General features: G+C 43.9%; 1 protein-coding gene across 1 annotated transcript in view; it reads right to left on the bottom strand.

Moving 5' to 3' along the window:
- Positions 1–736: 736 nt before the first annotated feature.
- Positions 737–23,795, bottom strand: part of PIK3C2G (phosphatidylinositol-4-phosphate 3-kinase catalytic subunit type 2 gamma) — a 144,905-nt gene continuing 121,846 nt past the window's right edge. The window contains 3 exon segments of the mRNA XM_033952383.1: positions 737–1,947; positions 21,474–21,599; positions 23,680–23,774. Coding sequence (XP_033808274.1) covers positions 1,795–1,947; positions 21,474–21,599; positions 23,680–23,774 — 374 coding nt within the window. The 3' untranslated portion in view covers positions 737–1,794.

The following is a 23,795-nucleotide window of genomic DNA, read 5'->3' as shown; positions in this document are numbered from 1 at the left end:
AGGTTGGTGGGTTACAGACTCTCAGAATAAAATGGTGAGAATGAATCTCCTGTCTTCACTTTCTTTTGAAATCAATATTTGTCCCTCTTGCTGCGTCTTTCAGAATTACGCACTTTGTAACAAAATGTAAGTTTCTGAACGCTCAAATTGATGCTGTGTGCAGATTATTTTAAATATTGGCATATTGCTACCTAACTATTTAGAATTAACTTTCTAGAAGGAGACTGATAAATATAATTTCATCTAGGCAGCTCATACTGGGGCCAATAGGGGTTACTAAAAGGAAGAATCCCATTGCAGGATGGAGTCACTTGATTCCTACAATCCCTGTATCCAATGCTACAACCAAATATTCCTGCAACCTTCAAGTCTGCAGAGGGGGAATATGATGGATCTGTCGTGAAAAATACAGTGCTTGTAAATTCTCCAGACTTATTCCAAAGTTTTTCCTTCATAAATTGCTCAGGATACTGCAATACCCTTTCAAAGGAGGGCTCTTGTTTGCAATGACATGTCCCATATTCTTGCTTGTCATTAACCACCCCCCCCCAGTAGAAAAAACACTTTTTTAATAGTGCATCCCCTTTTCATGATAACGCACCCTTTCAGACCACTGCGCACAAACCACCGAGAGCATGCGTGCAATTCTTTCATATACAACATCCAAAAATCCCCTTTTCCAGGCCCCAGCTTTCTTTCAGGCTGCCCAATAAATAAGCAGACACACGGATAAGAAACCAGTTTGCGTTTTATTCATTAAACCAGCTCAGAGAGGAAAACACTGAAAAGTGGCCTACGTTTATCAGATAAAAGGTCAGTCATTTGGGCACGTAAGCACTGAAAAACGCAGCAAGAAGAAAACTGGAGTAAGCTCTTTGGGTAAGGGAATGGTAGTGCAGGAATTAATCCTTTCACACTCCCAGCCTTTTCCACCTTGAAGTATGGACCTTCTCTCTGGTTACCTCTTTCCACAGAGGCAAGGGGAAGGGCATTACCCACTCACCTAACTATATCAGCTTTCTGCCCCTCTGCGTAGGGTTACCATATGGCTCCAGAAAAAGGAGGACGGATTGAGACCTCCGGGTTTTACTTCCATTGCTTTCAGTAGACGTAAAACCCGGTTGTCTCAATCCGTCCTCCTTTTTCCGGAGCCCTGTGGTCTCTTCACTCACAGTCTTCAGCCAATGCGACCAGACGAATGACCAAGATAAAGTTAATTTGATGACTCCTGTGCCCTCCTTTTGTTATATCCCTTCAGGTGCACACGGAAATCTCAAAGCTCTCTCTTTGATCGACCAGCAGAGAGTAGTGCGACTGGCTCTCCGCAGGTCACAGTGACTTTGGGTTGCCGGTTGTGAAGTCTTTTTCCTGTCTGGCCAGCAAGATTAGATTAGACAGGAAGCATTCCATAGTGAACGAGTGCGTTCATTCATCCCCCAATGCGACACACTTCTGATTACATAAACAGCATGTGGGTCGGGAAAAGATATCACTTTTTGTGGCCCAAACTTAAGACCTTTCTCGGTTATAAAGCTCGTGTTCATGTTTACATAATTCTTTATGCTTTCTTCAAATGACCCGGATTTTCCCCAGCACTGAACAATATTAGACTGGCATGATATAAAAAGGCCAAACTGGTTCAAAACCCATCATCCTTCCATCATCATCCAGACAAAGGAAACATCACGAACCAGGTTTTAGGCCCCTGCTGAAGTGAACTCTGGACCCTGAAAGCTCATGTCTCAAAAACTGGTTAGTCTAATAAGGTGGCAATAGTTCGTTTGTCACGATTATTCAAATTATGCAGTTTCCTAGAGGGTACCATGTGTCTTCATTTAGCTGGATTTGACCTAAATGGATATTAATTGCTCCCACGAAGGTGCTTCTGCTTTTCACGATGAGTTTTAAAACGTGTCCCCGGAGGCTGGTAACATCATCGTATTCTACCTGTATTTGGATGCAAAAACAAAAAAAATATTTCCATAATTTCAGATCAGTAAATAAAACTTTGGTGACAACAGAAGACAACTAGAGACAGATATACAGAATAGTTTTTTACTCTGTACAATGAATACGTGTTCCAAATCTAATAGTCAATGGCCCATCCTCTGAATTCGGAAAACAGAAACAGAGAAAAATGAAGGCCGACAAAGGCCTAACCATCCCCTCCTCTCCCTTAGAGATCCAACGTACTTGTCCCAAGCTTTCTTGTATTCAGATACACTCTTGGTCTCCACTATTCCACCCAATGGTGTAGTGAGGGTAGTAGGAGTTGCCCCCCTGATTCTTCCTCTCTCTCCCACCCATGCTCCTTCCACTCAAACCCTCCTTTCCCATCCCCGTTTCTCTTAAGATCTTCACCAGCACAAGCAGTTTCTTCAGCCTGTTGCTTGTGCTGGCTTTCTCTCTGATGTCACTTCCTGGCCCTGCAACCTGGAAGTGATTTCAGAGGAAGCCAAACCGGTGCGAGCAGGCTAGAGTCACTGCTCGGGCTGGCAAAGGTTTTAAAGAGGTGCGGAAGGCACAAGCATGGCATGGGGGCGGAGAGGTGCCAGCACCCCCACCAAAATGGCGCCTGGGGCGGTCTTCCCCCATCCCTCCACCAGGGGCCGTTTCAAGCATTCACACCCTTTTGTGATTCTCCTCTTCCACCTTCATCCCCTGCCTCCTTTCAATTGAAAGAGACTCACCTCATGTGCATTTATGGCACATAGTTAAGACGCCTGTCACAGTGATAGGTGGATTGCAAGCCTCTTCTAGCCACAGGCTGAGCTGACTTGGATATTCAATGCTGGGACTGACCTGGAAGTTAACCAGGCCCTGGCCAGTATTCAAACTGCTGTTTTGCTGTTCTGCCTATATGGTTAGCAGACTGAATATCGTCACTAACTGGCTAAGTTGATACTCCACACATACTCTGCCCCTAACTTAACTGGTTAGGAGATGGTCAGTTAACTGGTTAGTGCTTTTGAATATCCCTGCTACGAGACTCCCCCTTTTGAATTCTAACCTCATACTGCCTTGTCATCTTCATGTTCCCCATCCTCATCTCCCTGTTTTTCCCTCTTCCCCCGAGACTGTCACTGGAATGCCTTCACATTTCTCTCGAAATATTCTGACATTGTCAACTTTTGTTCATATCTGAGCTGAATAAGATGGCTATACTTTCGAAAGCTTGTCAAAAACTGTTATTCATCCATTACAAAGGACTTACTTTATTTGCCTTGATTTGAGGGAATTATGAATGTCTGGACCTGGGAATCCCAATTCCTACCCTTGTCAAACGGGGCTTCACATCACATGGAGAAGTGCAGGTTTTGGACCACCTAAATTTCCTGTGAAACGCCTTTTAGAAGCCAAATGGCTGGGTGGAGAAGATATTAATTCTACAGAAGCGTACAGCTGGGTATCTGGAAAAAGGGAACGTTGTAAAGCAGACATAACCTAGGTCAGTGGTTCCCAACCCTGTCCTGGAGGAACACCAGGCCAATCGGGTTTTCAGGCTAGCCCTAATGAATATGCATGAAGCAAATTTGCATGCCTATCACTTCCATCATATGCAAATCTCTCTCATGCATATTCATTAGGGCTAGCCTGAAAACCCGATTGGCCTGGTGTTCCTCCAGGACAGGGTTGGGAATCACTGACCTAGGTAACTGTCTTACTGAGTCACTGCTTTCTTTCCACGAACATTGGTGTCCGTCCTCTGAGTCATAGAAACATAGAAATAGACGGCAGATAAGGGCCACGGCCCATCTAGTCTGCCCACCCCAATGACCCTCCCCTACCTTTCTCTGTGAATAGATCCCACGTGTCTATCCCCTTTGGCCTTAAAATCAGGCACGCTGCTGGCCTCAATCACCTGCAGTGGAAGACTATTCCAGCGATCAACCACTCTTTCAGTGAAAAAGAATTTCCTGGTGTCCCCGTGCAGTTTCATAGTGCCTTCATAGTGCCGCTGAACGACCAAAGCTAAACGGGGTGTTTTGGGAGGCATGTCGAGGGCGGGAGTTGGGCGAGACGTGGGCCAGCATGTATAACCGAAAGTTTTACAACAGAGCCATAGGCGAAACTTGGACGTTGTGACTTAGACCAGTGTTCTTCAACCACCGGTCCATAGACCAGTGCCGGCCCACAGAAATTTCCTGCCGGTCCACAGGGCCAGCATGTGCATCAGGCCCAAAACAGTGTTCTTCAACCGCCGGTCCACGGTGCGATTGATGCGGTGTTATCTTCGAGCCAGCTCCCTCTTTCTAACTGATTCATTACACAAAGCCACGGGCAGTGGCTCCAACAGGCATCCTGCGCCTGAACCGGAAGCCTTCTCTCTGACGTTGCAATGTCTCGTGAACCAGAGCAGCTCAAGGACCAGATTTTCCAAGAGAAACCTCAATCACGTGCTGAAAAATGCCCCTTCCCCCACGGTGCTAGCAGCAAGAGAGCAAATGGGGGAGGGGAATGGACAAGGGCAAAGGTGGTGAAGATCCTGCCCTGAGGGGTGCCTGTGTCGCACGGAGCACTGATCTCCAGCTGGAAGAATGGCATCAGTGTGTGCGGATTGGGGGCAGGGGAAGAGGGTGGGTGAGATTAATCCCATCATCCCAATGCAACCTGGAAGGCAGATTTCAGCACTCGGAAAAACCAATGGGAATAAGAAACATATTTTAATGGGTGGATAAACAGTCAGTTATGCCCAGCTATGTCTTGGCACTGGATATCTGGGTTTTGTGTGTCTGACTCTGTCTTATCTGATTAAGCACAATATTCAGCATCTCATCTCAGAAGTGACATGCTTAAAAACATACCTACTTAAGGATGCCTTCGATCTATAGACCTCAATTTCCACTTCTTCTTACAGATGAGACACCCCTACCACATATACACATAAGAATAGCCTTACTGGGTCAGACCAAAGGTCCATCAAACCCAGTAGCCCGTTCTCACAGTGGCCAATCCAGATCCCTAGTACCTGGCCAAAACCCAAAGAGTAGCAACATTCCATACAGCATCCCAAGGAATAGCAAGATTTTGGAATCCCAGAGAGTAACAAGATTCTAGAATCCCAAAGAGTAGCAACATTCCATACAGAATCCCAAGGAATAGCAAGATTTTGGAATCCCAGAGAGTAACAAGATTCTAGAACCCCAAAGAGTAGCAACATTCCATACAGAATCCCAAGGAATAGCAAGATTTCGAAATCCTAGAGAGTAACAAGATTCTAGAATCCCAAAGAGTAGCAACATTCCATACAGCATCCCAAGGAATAGCAAGATTTTGGAATCCCAGAGAGTAACAAGATTCTAGAACCCCAAAGAGTAGCAACATTCCATACAGAATCCCAAGGAATAGCAAGATTTCGAAATCCTAGAGAGTAACAAGATTCTAGAATCCCAAAGAGTAGCAACATTCCATACAGCATCCCAAGGAATAGCAAGATTTCGGAATCCCAAAAAGTAGCAACATTCCATGCTACCGATCCAGGGCAAGCAGTGGCTTCCCCATGTCTTTCTCAATAACAGACTGTGGACTTTTCCTCCAAGAATTTGCCCAAACCTTTCTTGAAACCAGCTACGCTATCCTTTCACTTAATGTAGTTCTCCCCTTTTTCCCATTATTTGTTTCAGTTCGTCCGTCCGTATCATGTTCTTATCTTCAACCTAGTTTTTAAGCTATTTATTCCGCTTAGAAACCTGATAAGCAGATTAACAAAATGTAAATAAACTTGAAACTTATGATCTCTGATTTGACTGCAATGATGTGGCAGCCGTGTTAGTCCACTCTTAAAGATAATACGTAGAAATAAAAAGAACCAAAAGAAGCCAAGTGAGACCTTTTTTTATTGGACTAGCTAGAACATGGTTAGATGAGCTTTCGAAGGTAATCCTTCTTCAGATCAAAGACTCGACTGCTAAACTTGTGTGCCCAAGTTCTTGCTGCCCTTGGTCCACCCACAAAACAGCCAGCTTTGAGTTTAGTGATCTGTGTGGATTTCTGGCAGCACTAGGGGTTAACTGCTGCTGACCGTCAGCAGATAGGGGTCAGTGTTCGAAGCGATTTAGCCAGCCAAAAACAGTACCTGGCCAGGTAAATCACTTGTTCGAGGCTAAGAGTATAAGGGGGTGCAAAAACTATGGTAGTGAAAAGCTGCTTATGGATCCGGTAACAGCAGAGAAAAGAGACGAGAAAAATATCTGAGCCTTTCTGGCCACTCTGCAGTCCACTGTGTAATCGCATAACCGCCGAAGCCGCGAAGACAAAGCAAGGGATGCCATTTTAAATCTTCCATCTAGCTGAACAAATCTCCAAAGAAAATTTGAATGCTGTAATAGAATAATAGAGAAATGAAATGCCAGAGCAATCTAATTAAAACATGACGGTAATTTGATGATTAGGCTTCTCAGGAATTAGCCAGGACATCCCATTAACCAGTTTCATTTAGCGTGACAAAAACCAGAGCTGCTAATAATTCATGGTTCACTCTCACCTTTCCTTTCTGAATTTCATATACCCTTTTTTTGGGGGAAGACCTGGTTGCAACACTCTGGCGCTAATTCCCTACACTTCTCCATCTCTCTACTAGACATAAGAACATAAGAGTTGCCCTACTGGGACAGATCAAAGGTCCATCAAGCCCAGTTTCCTGTTTCTAACATTGACCAACCCAAGTCCCTAGCTGGATCCCAAGTAGTAAAACAGATTTTATGCTGCTTATCATAGGAATAAGCAGTGGATTTCCCCAAGCCATCACAATAATGGCCTATGGACTTCTCTTTTAGGAAATGATCCAAACCTTTTCTAAACTCTGCTAAGCTAACGGATTTTACCACATTCTCCAGCAATGAATTCCAGAGTTTAATCACACGTTGTGTGAAGAAATATTTCCTCCAGTTTGTTTTAAATCTACTACTTAGTAGCTTCATCGCTTGCCCCCTAGTCCTAGTATTTTTGGGAAAGAGTGAACAAGCGATCCACATCTACCCTTTCCACTCATCATTTTATAGACCTCTATCTTATCCCCCTTGAGCCGTCTCTTCTCCAAGCTGAAGTGCCCTAGTTGCTTTAGCCTCTCCTCATAGGGAAGTCGACCCTTGCACACCTCATCTGGAATATGTGTGCAATTCTGGAGGCCGCACTACCGTAAAGATGTGCTCAGAGTCGAGTCAGTTCAGCGGATGGCCACCAGGAAGATCCTCGGGCTCAAGGGTCTTTCGTACGAAGAGAGTCTGGACAAATTGCAGCTCTACACTCTCAAGGAACGTAGGGAGAGGGGAGACATGATCGAGACATTCAAATACATCACAGGACGTATTGAGGTGGAAGATGATATTTTCTTTCTAAAGGACCCTCGGCCACAAGAGGGCATCCGCTCAAACTCAGGGGCGGGAAATTTCATGGAGACACCAGGAAGTATTTCTTCACGGAAGGAGTGATTGATCATTGGAACAGGCTTCTGGTGCAGGTGATCGAGGCCAGCAGCGTGCCAGACTTTAAGAATAAATGGGATACCTATGTGGGATCCCTGCGAGGGCCGAGTTAAGGGTTTGGGCCACTAGGGCACAGACTTAAGGGGATGGGACAGTAGAGTGGGCAGACTTGATGGGCTATAGCCCTTTTCTGCCGTCATCTTTCTATGTTTCTATGACCCATCCCTTTTATCATTTTTGTCGCCCTTCTCTGTACCTTTTCTAATTCCGCTATATCTTTTTTGAGATACGGCGACCAGAACTGAATATAGTATTTGAGGTTTGGCCGTACCATAGAGCGATACAAGGGCATTGTAATATTTCCTGATAATTCCTAACATTCAATTTGCTTTCTTAGCCAGCGCTGCACATTGAGCTGAGGGTTTCAACGCATCCTCAACCATGACACCTAGATCCTTCTCCTAACACAGAACCCAGCATCTGCTTTCCTGTCAACAATGGAGTTCATTTCTCCAACTTTTCCCAATCCCTCTATTGCTTTTTATTTTTCTGCATTTCCCTTTTTCCTATTATCTAATGGACTAGTCACTTAGTTAATGTTATTGTTAAGTGCTTTGATGGCTTTTCGTCTGTAGCAAATTTATAATACTCGTAAAACTTGGAACTTGGGAAGACTAAAAACCTGCTTGTTTCACCTGACTGTGCCAGGGTTCATGTCAGCCCAATCATTTTGCCATCTCTGGCTACCCCTGAATGGAGACTATTATTAGAAGGTGCTTTGGGTGATGACATCATATAACTTCACAAAGAAATACAGTGGAGACCCGATGCAAGAGCAGAGCCAGCTGAAGAGGATTCTGGGATTATTTTTAATGCAGAAAGCAACCTTTTAATCCAGAAACCTAGAAATGGAAGTCAAGAGTAGGAGTATGGAAAACGCACAATGTACTCTATAGACAGTTTTTAAAGTGCGGCACAAAATCAATATTTTTTCATTAAAAATTATAAAGTGCAGCCAAGATATGGAGGGATGTGTGTACAATGTGCAGTACAAATATAATTACACTTTATAACCAGGGCCTGGATAACACATGGTCAGCAGTAGCAGCTGGTGCTCAGAACACACACTGACACTACACAAAGCAACTGATTTAGAGGACATGAAGGTTTTTGAACTATAGATCTGCATCTTTGTTTAAAATGCAAAATTCTTCTCCGTATTGACAGGGCAGAAGAGGTCAGAGAGGGATAAAGATACGCAGGGCAGAGCAGAGAGAGAGAGAGAGACAGAAACAGAGAAAAAGAGAAAGAGAACGGGAGGAAGATGGTGCCTGCATCTCCATCCATGATATTCCTCAATGCTCCAATGAGGAAGTCATTAGGTTGGGAATAGGGTTAGTGGGGGAGGGAGGGAAGGAACTTTATAGTGACTCTTTGCTTAAGTTGTTGTTATCGTGCTCGAGTCCTAGCAACTTGATGAATTGCGGATCTAAAAAGAAATCAGTTTTGTGCTAGTTTGGAAAGGTCCTCCAGTGTCATCCCCGTGGTTAGTTTCAACATGTCCAGCCATCTTTGCCTGATTCCTTCGATCTTCCCAAACATGATGTCCTTCTCCAGTGATCTCTCTCTTCTGATGGTGTGACCAAAATAAGACAGTTGTAACTTCATAATTTGGGTTTCGAGTGACATAGCCGGTTTGATCTCTTCCAGAATCGATTTGTTAGTTCTTATGGCAGTCCATGGTATGCCCAAAATCCTTCTCCAGCACCAAAGCTCAAATGAGTCAAACTTCTTTCTGTCTTGTTTCCGTAGTGTCCAGATTTTGCATCTGTAATTGATCACTGAGATAATGAGTGTGTGGACAAATCTGATCTTCGTTTGGAGTGAACCTCCTTGTCTTTGAATACTTTGTCGAGAGCCTTCATTGACAAGCAACCAAGTGCTATTCTGTGGAGTATTTCCTTTCTGCTAGCTGCTTCTTTGTTTACAAAAGAGCCCAGGAGATAGAAGTTATAAAGAATTTCAATCGCCTTCAAGCTCAAAATCTTCATCATTTTCTGTGTTCATGATCTTCGTCTTATGTTGAGTTCTAATCCCATGTTATGACTTTCAGCTTTGACTTTTCTCAGTAGATACAGCCTGTCTTCTTTGCTGCTGGTGATGAGCGTTGTATCATCTGCATAGCGCAGGTTGTTCATGTTTCGGCCACCAACTTTGAAACCGACACTCTCTTCTTCTTCCAAATTTGCATTTCTGAAGATGGTTTTTCGCCATACAGGTTGAACAGGTAAGGTGACAAAATGCATCCTTGCTTGACGCCACATTTTATTGAAAACCAATCAGTGTTGCTGTATTCAGTTCTCACTGCAGCTTCTTGATTTTCATATAGGCTCTCTATCAGCTGAGTTATGTGTTTGGGGATTCCCATTTGCACTAGAGGCCTCCATAGTTTATTGTGATCTACAGAGTCTAAAGCTTTGCTGTAGTCGATGAAGCAAAGGTTTAGGGGATTTTAGTATTCTTTGCTCTTCTCCAATATCCATCTAACATTGGCTATAACGTCTTGTTCCCCGACCTTTTCTAAAACCAGCCTGAACTTTGAGTAGTTCTTGCTCAATGTATGTTGATGTTGAAACACTCGGTTCTTTTGTGATACTTTTCTCTGTCACCAGATAGCTTTGCTTGTCTTCTTTCTTCTGCTGCTTTTCTGGGTTCTTCTGAGATCCAAGGTGATTTCTTAGCTTTCGTTTTCTTCTGGGGTCTTGTTGTTTGTTTTTTTTTTTAGCTTCATCACTAATTGGCTTAAGAAGGAGAACTTTAAAAAGACAAATCTACAATCTAGAAAAATCCCATATCCCAAGCCTGCAGGTTTGTCCACTGTGATTGTCCACTGGATTGTCCACCATGAGAACGGGCTATTGGTCTGACCCAGTAAGGCTATTCTTATGTTCTTAAAATCACATTCTACAAAACTAGGGTTACCTGACATGTCCTCCTTTTCGAGGGCATGTCCAGGGGTCCAGATGGCTTTTTAAAATCCGGCACTTAGTCTGAGTTTTGAAAAGCTTCCAGCTAGCAGCAATGTTGGGACAGCATCTGTGGAAAATCTGGTAACCCTATACAAAACAGTTTAAGGGTGGTAAGGCTAGCACCTGGAACATGCAGGCGGCTACCACCCATTTGTTTTAATAAGAAATTTTTAACATGTTAGAACTTTTTAATGGTTGCAGATTCACTTAACATATGCTAATTTGTGTGTTAATAAATATTAAATTGATTTTGCATGCACTAATAAGGTCATTTCCTCCCAGCAGAGGTCAAAGGCAATTGCCATAAATATATTTCATATTCATCCCAGTCAATATTCAGCCTTAAACTTCAATTAGTTCTGGATCTTCAATGCTTCATCTTCAATGGACCGTATCAGGACATCGGCATGACGTTTCTCTGCCTCACTGGACTTATGGACATAAGTATAGTCTACAATTCCTCCCTCCTATCCTGACCCCCCTCTAGCAAAGGCCGACACTCCCTTCCTCCCACTCCTTTTCCCCAATTCGTTTGTAATTGTGAACCCTCCAGGAACAGAAAAATTCTTAGGGTACTTGAATGTATAGCTTCTGGGCTTGCAGGCGGTTCTTGGAGGGTTCACAAGCTTTGAACCTGGCTCCCTTGCTTTACAGTCTAAGCAGGCTTGCTTCCTCTTTGGTTAAGAATGCCTAAAATACCTGAAGCTGCCAGAAAGCCTGGTATCCTCTTTAATTTTGCTTTCAGGGGTCATCAACCATTGGGGATTAAGGAGGTGCCAGCATCTTTCTGAAACGGGTCTAATTAAGGACATCCCTGTTTTTAGACTTGGACATTTCTACCCTGTTTCCTCCCAAAACGTACCCCCCCCCCCCCTGCTATTGATCATAAGGCAGTAGTAGACGTCTAAATCCTGCTTTTGAAAAATTGGGATTTGGACATTCAAGCACATGGGCGTCTGTTTCAGCATTTTGAGACGTCCATTTGCTTCAAGAATAAGCACCATTAGATGGAGATATAGAGGCGTCTTTATAAAAAAGACAAAATCTGTGTCTTGACAGCCTAAATGAGTTTACTTCTGTAATATTCATTGTAATGTTTGCTGAGCTTCCTGTCATCTTTTAAGTGATAATTAGACCACCGTTGTTAAGCTGTGATCAGACTGGATGTTTTTAGTCTTACGATTAGCATTTTCTCTGCCCTTATGTTTTATTGAATTATGCTATTTAATTTCTTTATGCTGATTTGATGGGGTTTAGGCTGCAAACTGCTCTGAGCAACCATTGAGATAACAAGCTATAAATGGAATTCAATAAGCAAACAAAGAAATATGATCGTTCTCAATATTAATTTTGTTTTCAAGGAACGCATTTACATGTACATATTTTAACTGCTGGCCATTATTTTTCAACTGTTTGAAAGTGCTTTTTTCTTTCTTGGGTCTAACCTTCCCTCTGTGTTTTCTATCATAAGGCTTGATAGAAGTTTCTGAATGGCGCAGTGGTTAAAGCTAGAACCTTAGAACCCTGAGGTGACCCTGGGCAAATCACTTAACCCCCCCATCGCCCCAGGTACATTAGATAGATTGTGACAGGGAAAAATGCTTGAGAATGAGAACCTGAATAAATTCATGTAAACCACTCTGAGCTCCCCTAGGAGAACAGAATAGAAAATTAAATAATACCAGAGCTGGTATTGTGACATCATAATGCCTCATTCCACCAATAAGAGCCAATCTCATCAGTGATGTCACAATGGTTATGATTGTGGTGCAGTGGTTAAAGCTACAGCCTCAGCACCTCATTGTCTGGGGTCTGTGTGGCTGACTTTATAACCTTTCTGACAAACATTTTTCTTTTTATGGCTTTTTGTACTCACTTTCCCGTGTGGCGTGTTTGAAAAATGAACTTGAGACCCTGGCAAAGTTTTTGAAATGAAGCATGAGTGGAGGGGTGGCCTAGAGCAGTGATTCCCAACCCTGTCCTGGAGGAACACCAGGCCAATCGGGTTTTCAGGCTAGCCCTAATGAATATGCATGAGAGAGATTTGCATATGATGGAAGTGATAGGCATGCAAATTTGCTTCATGCATATTCATTAGGGCTAGCCTGAAAACCCGATTGGCCTGGTGTTCCTCCAGGACAGGGTTGGGACCCACTGGCCTAGAGGTTAGAGGTGCTGCCTCAGCACTCTGAGGTTGTGAGTTTGATCCTAGCCTGGGCAAGTCACTGAACCCTATCTGCAGAAAACCTTTATTTACAGTGTTCACATCGATTTTCCAGGAAAATCTGCCTTGCTGCATGCGGGCAAATAAGCTATCTGCGTAAAGTAGCAAGCATATTGCTGAAAGGCACAAGAATATACTCTCTACCTTCCCCCTCACCCACCTATTCAGCAATTTTCAAAAGCTCCTTCCCTGATCAAAAAATTCTCTTTCACGCATGCAGGATTCTCCAGTTAATAAGCAAAACTATTCAGACTAATCCTGAATTCTTATTACTACTGACAAAGAAGAAAAGATCTCAGTGTGACATAAATCAGACATTCCAACCCTCTTTCATATGCTTTTCACTAATTATTTTTAAAGACTATGATCACCTGATAATTGGTCGTTATCTCAGGTACGCAGCATAAGCAGTTTCAATCCTGCAATTAATGGTATGTTAGTCAGCTAAAGCAAGAGAAAGACCTTCTCTACGGAAGATAATGAAGTGCAGGAAGAAGCCTCAAGACGTATTCAGAACGCTTGCGAAAGCTTTTCTCTGCCTCAAATGTCTATCTTGCCTGATGATGATTTTTTTTTTTCCAATAGTACGCTCTGTCTTCACTGGAACATAAGAATAGCCTTACTGGGTCAGACCAATGGTCCATCTAACCCAGTATCTCGTCCTCACAGTGGCCAATTCAGGTCACAAGTGCCTAGAAAACCCAAGGAGTAGCAACATTCCATACAGAATCCCAAGGAATAGCAAGATTTCGGAATCCCAAAGAGTAACAAGATTCTAGAACCCCCCAGAGTAGCAACATTCCATACAGAATCCCAGAGAGTAACAAGATTCTAGAACCCCCAGAGAGTAGCAACATTCCATACAGAATCCCAAGGAATAGCAAGATTTCGGAATCCCAAAGAGTAACAAGATTCTAGAATCCCAAAGAGTAGCAACATTCCATACATAATCCCACAGAATAGCAAGATTCCAGAATCCCAAAGAGTAACAAGATTCTAGAATCCCAAAGAGTAGCAACATTTCATACATAATCCCACAGAATAGCAAGATTCCGGAATCCCAAAGAGTAACAAGATTCTAGAATCCCAAAGAGTAGCAACATTTCATACATAATCCCACAGAATAGCAAGATTCCGGAATCCCAAAGACTAATAAGATTCTAGAATCTCAAAGAGTAGCAACATTCCATGCTTCTGATCCATGGCAAGCAGTGGCTTCCCCCATGTCTCTCTCAATAACAGACTATGGACTTTTCCTCCAGGAACTTGTCCAAACCTTTCTTAAAACCAGCTACGCTATCCGCTCTTACCACATCCTCTGGCAATGTATTCCAGAGCTTAGCTATTCTCTGAGTGAAAAAATATTTTCTCCTATTGGTTTTAAAAGTATTTCCCTGTAACTTCATCAAGTGTCCCCTAGTCTTTGTAATTTTTGATGGAGTGACAAATCGATCCACTTGTACCTGTTCTACTCCACTCAGGATTTTGTAGACTTCCCTAACCGTTTTAGTCTTTCCTCATACGAGAGGAGTTCCATCCCCTTTACCATCTTGGTCGCTCTTCTTTGAACCTTTTCTAGCACCACTATATCTATATCTCCATGAAGCATCAGTTTGGCAAGGACATTTTAAATAAAACATTGGACAATGTGGAACTGATTATCCAGGTTTTTGGGGCAACAAGGGCATTTGCCTGGGTTGTCTGTTGAAATAGGTGTTTGTTATAAGTTAGTGGGTGGTATATTCAATATATTTATAATATTTATGAATAAAGTAAGGCTGATTGAATAAATTATTAATGGTGTATGTATACATGTATTAGTTTTTCTCTTCTTCTAAATGTATGTGATGTGACTATATCTTTCTTGAGATAAGGAGACCGGAATTGAATGCAATATTCCAGGTGAGGTCGCACCATGGAGTGATACAGGGGCATTATAATAGTCTTAGTGTCGTTAACCATCCCTTTTAAAATAATTCCTAGCCTCTTGTTTACTTTTTTGGCTGCTGTCACACATTGGGTGGAAGATTTCATCATATTGTCTACAATGACACTCGGAGGAGGATTATAATGCTGGCGCAGAGCTCCGCGGTGCAAAAGTGTTCACGAGTGAACATACAAAACAACCCAACACCTTCCCTCAAATCCAGGAAACTAGGATAAAAGAACATCAAAAAGAAATCAAATGAAAAGGTGATATGAAAGAGTGAAATAGATTAGCAAGTTATTGACGTTTAAGAGCTGAGAAGCAAGAATGTTCTTGAAGCTCTTGGAATATATGGGAAGGTCAGACCTCCTACTCGGTGCGCTGGTGCTAAGCTTAAAAAAAACAAAACCATGGGGGCGCTTACTGTTGTACATTTGATTCAAGATAAAGTTAGACAAGTTCCTGCTGAACCTGAATGTACGCAGGTACAGCTAGTCTGAGTTAGGACACTGGTCTTTGACCTAAGGGCTGCCACGTGAGCGGACTGCTGGACATGATGGACCACTGGTCTGACCCAGCAGTGGCAATTCTTACGTTCTTAGAACATAAATGGCAAAATGTAATGAATAAGTCCATTTTCAATTTGTTCCCTCTGAGCAACCAGATGGGCATGGGTGCCAGCTGAATCAAAAACCCATTTAATTCTGGCGTCAGTGTAGTCTGTGGAACCAGGAAAGTAACATATGCTTTTATTTGGCCATGACTTTTTGGAGGAGAAACTAGACACCAGCAGAACCACCTTTGGAACTGCCTACTTAATAGTAGAATAATTATCCTCTGGGCAGAAGAATCACCAGGTCCTTTGAGGAGGTCTCTAATCAGGGCCACATCTCATACTGATCCAATGGGCTCCTCTGGGGTGGTGTTTTCCTTCTGCTGTGCATAGAAGAAGTCTTCGTTGGCTTCGGTCTTGACTCTGCAACTCCTGTGCTTTAGGCCGCAGGTCTCCCGAGGGCCAATCAAGGCTGTGCTGGTGAAGCTTTGCTTCCCTCCTGGTGCTTTGGAGTCTTCGGCCACATTTTCTGCTGCTTTGGCTTTTTTGATGCTGGCTTTTGCCATGGGCTCTTCGTGCCAGTTTTAATGTTGCCTCTGTGGCAGATGCTTGTTAGCAAGATTTAAAGAAAGTTTCAGTGAAAACGAATGAAAACCCCCAGTGCTAGACTGTAAAATCGTTTGCCTCATTACCTCTAATGGAAATGAAGGAAAGAAATGGTTTGGAATTGGGGATTGATATGAAAACAAACCGAACTGAAAATTTCTCCTGCACAAATCCCCTATTAATCACTTTTATTGTAATGCTTACCGGATGGGGGATAATATGGGAGAGAGTGTCTCGGAAAGCCGTGCCTGAAAGCTTGTGCACTTAACTCAGTGACCCCCAGAGCTGGGAAACAAGAAATGAACAGTTGGAAGCTGATGGGCCATAAAATTAAACAAATGAAAATCCATCCGAATGATCCATGTGTCCAGTGGGATTACTCAGACTTCCATGGAGCTTCCCACAGATTCCTTCCAGCTCATCTGTTATTTCTAACTTTCTCATCCAAAGAGGCCTGTCAGACCTGGAGCTTTTTGCCCTGGGTTTCTAATTTACAGACATGGCACCTCCATCCTGAGGATCAGCAAAGGATCAACTGCACTTATCTGGTGGCAGAAACAGGACATCCAAGGGCAGATTCGAAGAGATACAGGTTTTCAGAGACATCCTGCAGACCATAGTTGGTTACCATGGCGTTACTCGAGAGAGTTCAGAGAAGAGCGACACGTCTGATAAAAGGGATGGAAAACCTTTCATACGCTGAGAGACTGGAGAAACTGGGTCTCTTTTCCCTGGAGAAGAGAAGACTTAGAGGGGAAATGATAGAGACTTACAAGATCATGAGGGGCATAGAGAGAGTAGAGAGGGACAGATTCTTCAAACTTTCGAAAAATAAAAGAACAAGCGGGCATTCGGAAAAGTTGAAAGGGGACAGATTCAATACAAATGCTAGGAAGTTCTTCTTTACCCAACGTGTGGTGGACACTTGGAATGCGCTTCCAGAGAGCGTAATAGGGCAGAGTCCGGTACTGGGGTTCAAGAAAGGATTGGACAATTTCCTGCTGGAAAAAGGGATAGAGGGGTATAGATAGAGGCCTACTGCACAGGTCCTGGACCTGTTGGGCCGCCGCGTGAGCGGACTGCTGGGCACGATGGACCTCAGGTCTGACCCAGCAGAGGCATTTCTTATGCTCTTATGTTCTTACCTCTTTTACAGAGCAACGTAACTTTATCTTGGGAAAAGTTTTAACAGCTAAGTATGAACATATACTATACAATTCTCTGATAACTAGGGAAAACTGTTACTGACCTAATTTAACCCATCAGGAATCATGTCCCAAACGGAAGAGCAAAAGAACCACCAGAATGAGTAAATTAGGCAACAAAATTCAGCCTTTTCAGAATATATAAAGTCTCTGGTCAATATTCAGCCGGCAGTGGTCATCGCTACTTTAAACACTAGCTGCCACTGGCTGAATTAAACCTGGTTATTTAGTGGTGGTGAGGAAGACATGGGCACAAGCCCTTTGACTGACCCAGGTTTCCTGGGTAGAGAACCGGGTACCATTAATAAATGTTAGCAGCTTCCAGAAAACTCTTGGCTCCTGGACCACCAGGGCATTAATCCGATATTTCGGTGGCAGTCAGAGCAAATACTCAGTGGCACCAACCAGTTAACGGAAGTTGAATATATGGTGTAGGGTTGGCCAGTGCAATTTAACTGAGTGAAATCTCTCCTGCCAGCTGGAATTGCTTTAATATTGCCCTCCCCCCCCCCCCCCCACCTCTATGGAGCATACATTTCCCTTCCTTTCAAACCTCCCCAAAGCTGGGTACTTGGGACCTGGCTTGTCCACTTTTGGAAACAGGATACTGGGCTTGATGGACCTTCAGTCTGTCCCAGTTTAGCAATTCTTATGTTCTTATGTGAGCCAAGTATAAGACAATGAAGCCATTGTGACATCACTGATGAGGTTGGCTCTTAGGAATTGGTGGAATGAGGCATTATGACATCACAATCTCAGCTCTGGAATGTTGCTACTCTTTGGGTTTCTGTCTGGTACTTGGGACCTGGGTTGGCCACTGTTGGAAGCAGGATACTGGGCTTGATGGACCTTCAGTCTGTCCCAGTATGGCAATTGTTATGTGAGCCAAGTATAGGACAATGAAGCCATTGTGACATCACTGATGAGGTTGGCTCTTAGGCATTGGTGGAATGAGGCATTATGACATCACAATCTCAGCTCTGGAATGTTGCAACTCTTTGGGTTTCTGTCTAATACTTGGCCTTGGGTTGGCCACTATTGGGAACAGGATACTGGGCTTGATGGACCTTCAGTCTGTCCCAGTATGGCTACTCTTATGTTCTTATGGACCATAATACCTTGGACCGGGTTCCAAGATTCTTGTACTGGAAATAAAATATCCTTTTCAATCTTTGTAGATTTTCTGACTCAAGTTCTCTCTCTTTTTTTCTCATTCCCCCCCCCCATACCTCTTCCTATTGTTTTGTGTTCCACTCCCCTGTCTTCCTTTCTCTACCTATTTTATTTTCCCTGATTCCTCTTCCTCCTCCATCATTTATCTCCTTCCTCCTCCAATATCTCCCTGGATTTCTTCCTTCCTCACCTCCACAGTCCAGAATCCAATCTCCTTCCCACTGCCACTCCCATTAGACCTGCCTGCTGGCCAGAGCCACACCTGAGCTCTGCTTAAATCCAATCTCTGTGTGCCAGATTTCTTTTTATTTTCAGCCTCTGCTTTTTATGTAAATAAATGTTCCCAGCTTCCTTCTCTGGACTAATACTGGACTCTGCAGATAAAATAAGTTCCTAACGTACATTGAACTGGGACATTGTTTACTGGAATACGGTTCTGTCTTCGTTTGTGCCTTTTAACTTCAGTGGGATTTGATGTTCTGTGGGCTGGCTCGCACTTGACAACAGTTTTAATCATGAAGTAACACGCATCTGAAGGAGGAAAGCGTTCAGTTCATTGCACCCCGCTGTCAGATACGCTGCTGACATGTCCATACGATCACAGTAATCAATCTGTTCTAGTCACTGTTTAATAGTACAATGTTGCTGATAAACTGGTACTTAGGACCGAGCTAAAGGCGGGTTTTGGACAATTATCCTGATTGCATTTGCTCAGCGCTGTAAGATAAAAACCAGTGAAAATCGGCCTCGTCTACACACTTGAGCTAAAATGTATCCACTGTGTCTCTATTAGTAATCATCCACTAATATATGAAAAAGATTTTTCACCCAAACAGGAATTCAAAGCATCTTGCAACTCATACAATCTAAAAAGCATTCTCAGCCACCAGAATGGCAATGATGGTGAGCATGGATGTGTGTGTGTGCCCATGACCTTTTCTGTGCCCTTCTCTTCCTCTGCCAACACCAGGCTCCAGCCCTTCTGCCTTGCTGCACTGTATGCTTGGAACAAGCTGCCCAAATCCCTGCAGCGGGCTCCGTCTCTGGCAGTGTTCAAGGCACAGTTAAAATCTCACCTCTTTGAGAGTGTTTTCGCACCTAACTCCTCTCACCTTGGGTTCTGGTCCCCAACCCTATATGTCATGTCTGTCTGTCCTAATTAGATTGTAAGCTCTTCCGAGCAGGGACCGTCTATAAATGTCAGCCCACCTCTTTGAGAGTGCTTTCGACTCCTCTCACCTTCGGTTCTGCATCCCCAGCCCTATTTGTCATGTCTGTCTGTCGGAGTTATATTGTAAGCTCTTCCGAGCAGGGACCGTCTATAAATGTCAGCCCACCTCTTTGAGAGTGCTTTCGACTCCTAACTCCTCTCACCTTGGGTTCTGCGTCCCCAACCCTATATGTCATGTCTGTCTGTCCGAGTTAGATTGTAAGCTCTTCCGAGCAGGGACCGTCTATAAATGTCAGCCCACCTCTTTGAGAGTGCTTTCAACTCCTAACTTCTCTCACCTTGGGTTCTGCGTCCCCAACCCTATATGTCATGTCTGTCTGTCCGAGTTAGATTGTAAGCTCTTCCGAGCAGGGACTGTCTATAAATGTCAGCCCAACTCTTTGAGAGTGCTTTCGACTCTTAACTTCTCTCACCTTGGGTTCTGCGTCTCCAACCCTATATGTCATGTCTGTCTGTCCGAGTTAGATTGTAAGCTCTTCTGAGCAGGGACTGTCTATAAATGTCAGCCCAACTCTTTGAGAGTGCTTTCGACTCCTAACTTCTCTCACCTTGGGTTCTGCGTCCCCAACCCTATATGTCATGTCTGTCTGTCCGAGTTAGATTGTAAGCTCTTCCGAGCAGGGACCGTCTATAAATGTCAGCCCAGCTCTTCGAGAGTGCTTTCGACTCCTAACTCCTCTCACCTTGGGTTCTGCATCCCCTGCCCTATCCAAGTTAGATTGTAAGCTCTTCCGAGCAGGGACCATGTATAAATGTCAACCCACCTCTCCGAGAGTGCTTCGACTCCTAACTCCTCTCACCTTGGGTTCTGCATCCTCAACCCTATATGTCATGTCTGTCTGTCTAAGTTAGATTGTAAGCTCTTCTGAGCAGGGACCGTCTATAAATGTCAGCCCACCTCTTTGAAAGTGCTTTCAACTCCTAACTCCTCTCACCTTTGGTTCTGTATCCCCAACCCCATAAGTCATGTCTGTCCAAGTTAGATTGTAAGCTCTTCTGAGCAGGGACCATCTATAAATGTCAGCCCACCTCTTTGAGAGTGCTTTCGACTCCTAACTCCTCTCATCTTGGGTTCTGCATCCCCAGCCCTATCCAAGTTAGATTGTAAGCTCTTCCGAGAAGGGACCGTGTATAAATGTCAACCCACCTCTTTGAGAGTGCTTTCGACTCCTAACTCCTCTCACCTTGGATTCTGCATCCCCAACCCTATATGGCATGTCTATCTGTCCGAGTTAGATTGTAAACTCTTCCGAGCAGGGACCGTCTATAAAAGTCAGCCCAGCTCTTTGAGAGTGCTTTCGACTCCTAACTCCTCTCATCTTGGGTTCTGCATCCCCAGCCCTATCCAAGTTAGATTGTAAGCTCTTCCGAGCAGGGACCGTGTATAAATGTCAACCCACCTCTTTGAGAGTGCTTTCGACTCCTAACTCCTCTCACCTTGGATTCTGCATCCCCAACCCTATATGTCATGTCTGTCTGTCCGAGTTAGATTGCAAGCTCTTCTGAGCAGGGACCGTCTATAAATGTCAAATGCACAGCGCTGCCTATGTCTTTCAGCACTATATAAGTGATATATAATAGTAGTAGTAATTATAAGCAGATTGTCATGGATACAGGCTGGGGTTGGAATTGGAGGCGATGCCTATGATGAGCAACTAGACCTCTTCTCCTACCTTATGTGTTTTCCTCCCCCTTTCTTTTCTATCCCAAATTGCAGTTCTTCCCCGTCCCCTTTTCTATTGCAAGTCATTTTATTTTTACTAGTTTTGTTAAATGCTATTAATTTTATTGTATCTGAATTCTAATTTATTTGTAAGCCACATAGTTACTCTGTGATTTGCGTGATATCAAGAAATAACAAAAACTTGGATTGAGAAGAAGAGACAGACATGGCGTTGTGAAAGAAGGAGATTGGACAGAGACTAGATTCTTACGAGTTGATATTTCTGTGATTAACCTTGAAAGAAATCCTCTGAGAAGGAAACCAGACCAGTAGCATTCATTTATGCCTCGGAGCTGGGCCTTGGGGGTCCCTCCTGTACTCGCGACAGAGGATTCAAAAGACAGTGAAAAGGTGGCAGAAGGTGCCCCAAATACTTACAAGCTCATTAAACGTCGGGTCGGTTCTTTTTGGAACCATTTTTGTCTTTTTCTGACTGGTTTCATTGGGATCTGGTAAAAGATATATTTCAATATGTGCACTTGGGGTAGATCCATCGGGTAAACGCTGTGGATACAGAAGTGAATAATTATTGCAGGAGTAATCGATGCTATTGAAAAGAAACCTACAAGCTGAGACTGAGGGTCAGCTCCAAAGCTAGGGTTACCACATTTTGCATGGAACAATCCCAGGCGCATGGCCACACCCACTTCTGCCCCAGCCCCGCCCCCAGAAAGCTCCTCCTTTTCATTCCTGACCTGCGAGCTGGATCCAAGGGCTTCCGCGCATGCTCAGAGGCCCTCCAGACGCGGCCAGAGCTTTCCAAAACCTGGACAAACTGCTGGGTTTTGGAAAGTCTGTCCGGGCAACCAGACAGTCCTCTAAAAACCCTGAGCTTGGCACCGGTGCAAATTTTGAGGCACCCCTGTACTTAAAATGCAGCGCTGCAAGGAGCCCACTAGTGTCCCTGTATGGAGACCCCCAGATGCAGTGTCCATGGAAAATAAGAGATTTAGTGTTCCGTTTACAAAACTGCCGAAGAACTTCTTACCGTGGGCCCGTGAGGCAAATTCTCTGACGCTCATTCAGTTCCGGACCCATGGCCACGCCCCCAGGGCTGCCCAGTCCCACCCTCAGAAGGCATCCACGCATGACAAAGTGCCAGGTTTTGAAAAGCCGTCCAGGGAAATCCGGACGTCTGGTAAACCTACCTTCAAGTATCTGTGGACTTTATTCCAAAGTGAACTACACTTCTCCCTCCCTATTTGCGGGGATTAGGGGCAGAGCCGGCCCGCAAATAGGGAAAATTCACAAATAACTTTTGGGCCAGCTCTGACCCACCCTCGGATCTTACTTGGTGGTCTAGCAGTGACATGGGCAGGAGCAATCTTCCTACACTCCTGCCCCATGCTGTGAGTTCCCGTGGTCTCACAAGACTACAACAGGAACTCCCATTGTAGTGTAGGAAGATCCGCGTCAATGCTAGACCACCAAGTCAGAGCAACATCCCCCCCTCCCCTACACACACATATCATGTCTACCCAAGCCAAGATCATATTCGTGAACCTTTCTGACTTTGATGAGTAACTTCTTTGAAATTAGACCCCTATTTCCTGTTCCTCTAACTTATCTTTGGATTCCTTCTTTGCTTACAACCTGGGCTGTCGATTCAATTGTTTCATTGCGTATTGTGTCGACATACAGTGGTGCCTCACACAACGAACTTAATTCGTTCCAGGAGCAAGTTTGTTATGCGAAAAGTTCGTTATATGAAACGCGTTTTCCCATAACAATACATGTTAAAAAAAATAATTCGTTCTGCAGCATAAAATATGCTAAGATGACATAAAAAAAGATAAATTTGTCAAAATGGTGAAAATGGTGGTCTTGCTGAGGCCAAACTCTTTGACGAGGTCACACTGTTTTACCCCACATTCACTCCTTCTAATTATTTCCCGTTTCATTTCAACAGAAATCACCTTCCTGCTTTTTTTAGAAGCCATGATATATAAAAAATATTGAGTTTATCTTAAAAGGACGACTGTATACAGTGAGAGAGGGCAGAGTCTCAGTGGCAAAAACTGGGACTTAACTTTTCTTTTTTTTTTTTTTTTCTAGCATCGGGGAAGCGGCGAGAGTAGCTCCGCCCCCCCCAACGCATCAGCAGTAGGCGCCGGGCCCCTCCATAAAAGGAGGCGAGCCGACGGTCCGCCACTGCACAGGGAGCCAGGCGAAGGGCTGTGAGAGAGGGCAGTTAAGCGCAGTGACTAACGACTGCCTGCAGTGCCTGCGCGGAAGGATGCAATACATCGGCAGCTCGGGCGACTTCGTTGTGTGAAACGAAGTTCGTTGTGTGAAACGAAGTTCGTTGTGTGAAACGAAGTTCATTGTGTGAAGTTCGTTGTGTGAAACGAAGTTCGTTGTGTGAATCAAGACATGAAGTTCGTTGTGTGCAGCGTTCGTTGTGCGAGGCACCACTGTACTTTGCTTTGTTATCTGAATATTTTTACTGCTGTCATTAGCTATTGCTTGCGTTTGACATATTCTTGTTGTACATCACCTAGAGTACATTTCATCAAAAAGAGGATAACTAACTAACTAAACCATTTACGGACATGCAATTAGCAAAAACTCCTCTTTGACTCACAATATTCTTCAAGTGTTTCAGCAATATTTTCAACCTTGGCTTCTCATAGGAAATGTGTAACTGGACTCCAGGCTCCTTGCCAGTGAATTTATGACCTAAAAGAGTAACAACAGACT

The sequence above is a fragment of the Geotrypetes seraphini genome, chromosome 7 (assembly GCF_902459505.1).
Source record: "Geotrypetes seraphini chromosome 7, aGeoSer1.1, whole genome shotgun sequence".
NCBI classification, from domain to species: Eukaryota; Metazoa; Chordata; class Amphibia; order Gymnophiona; family Dermophiidae; genus Geotrypetes; species Geotrypetes seraphini.
This window is presented reverse-complemented; position numbering and strand designations above follow the sequence as displayed.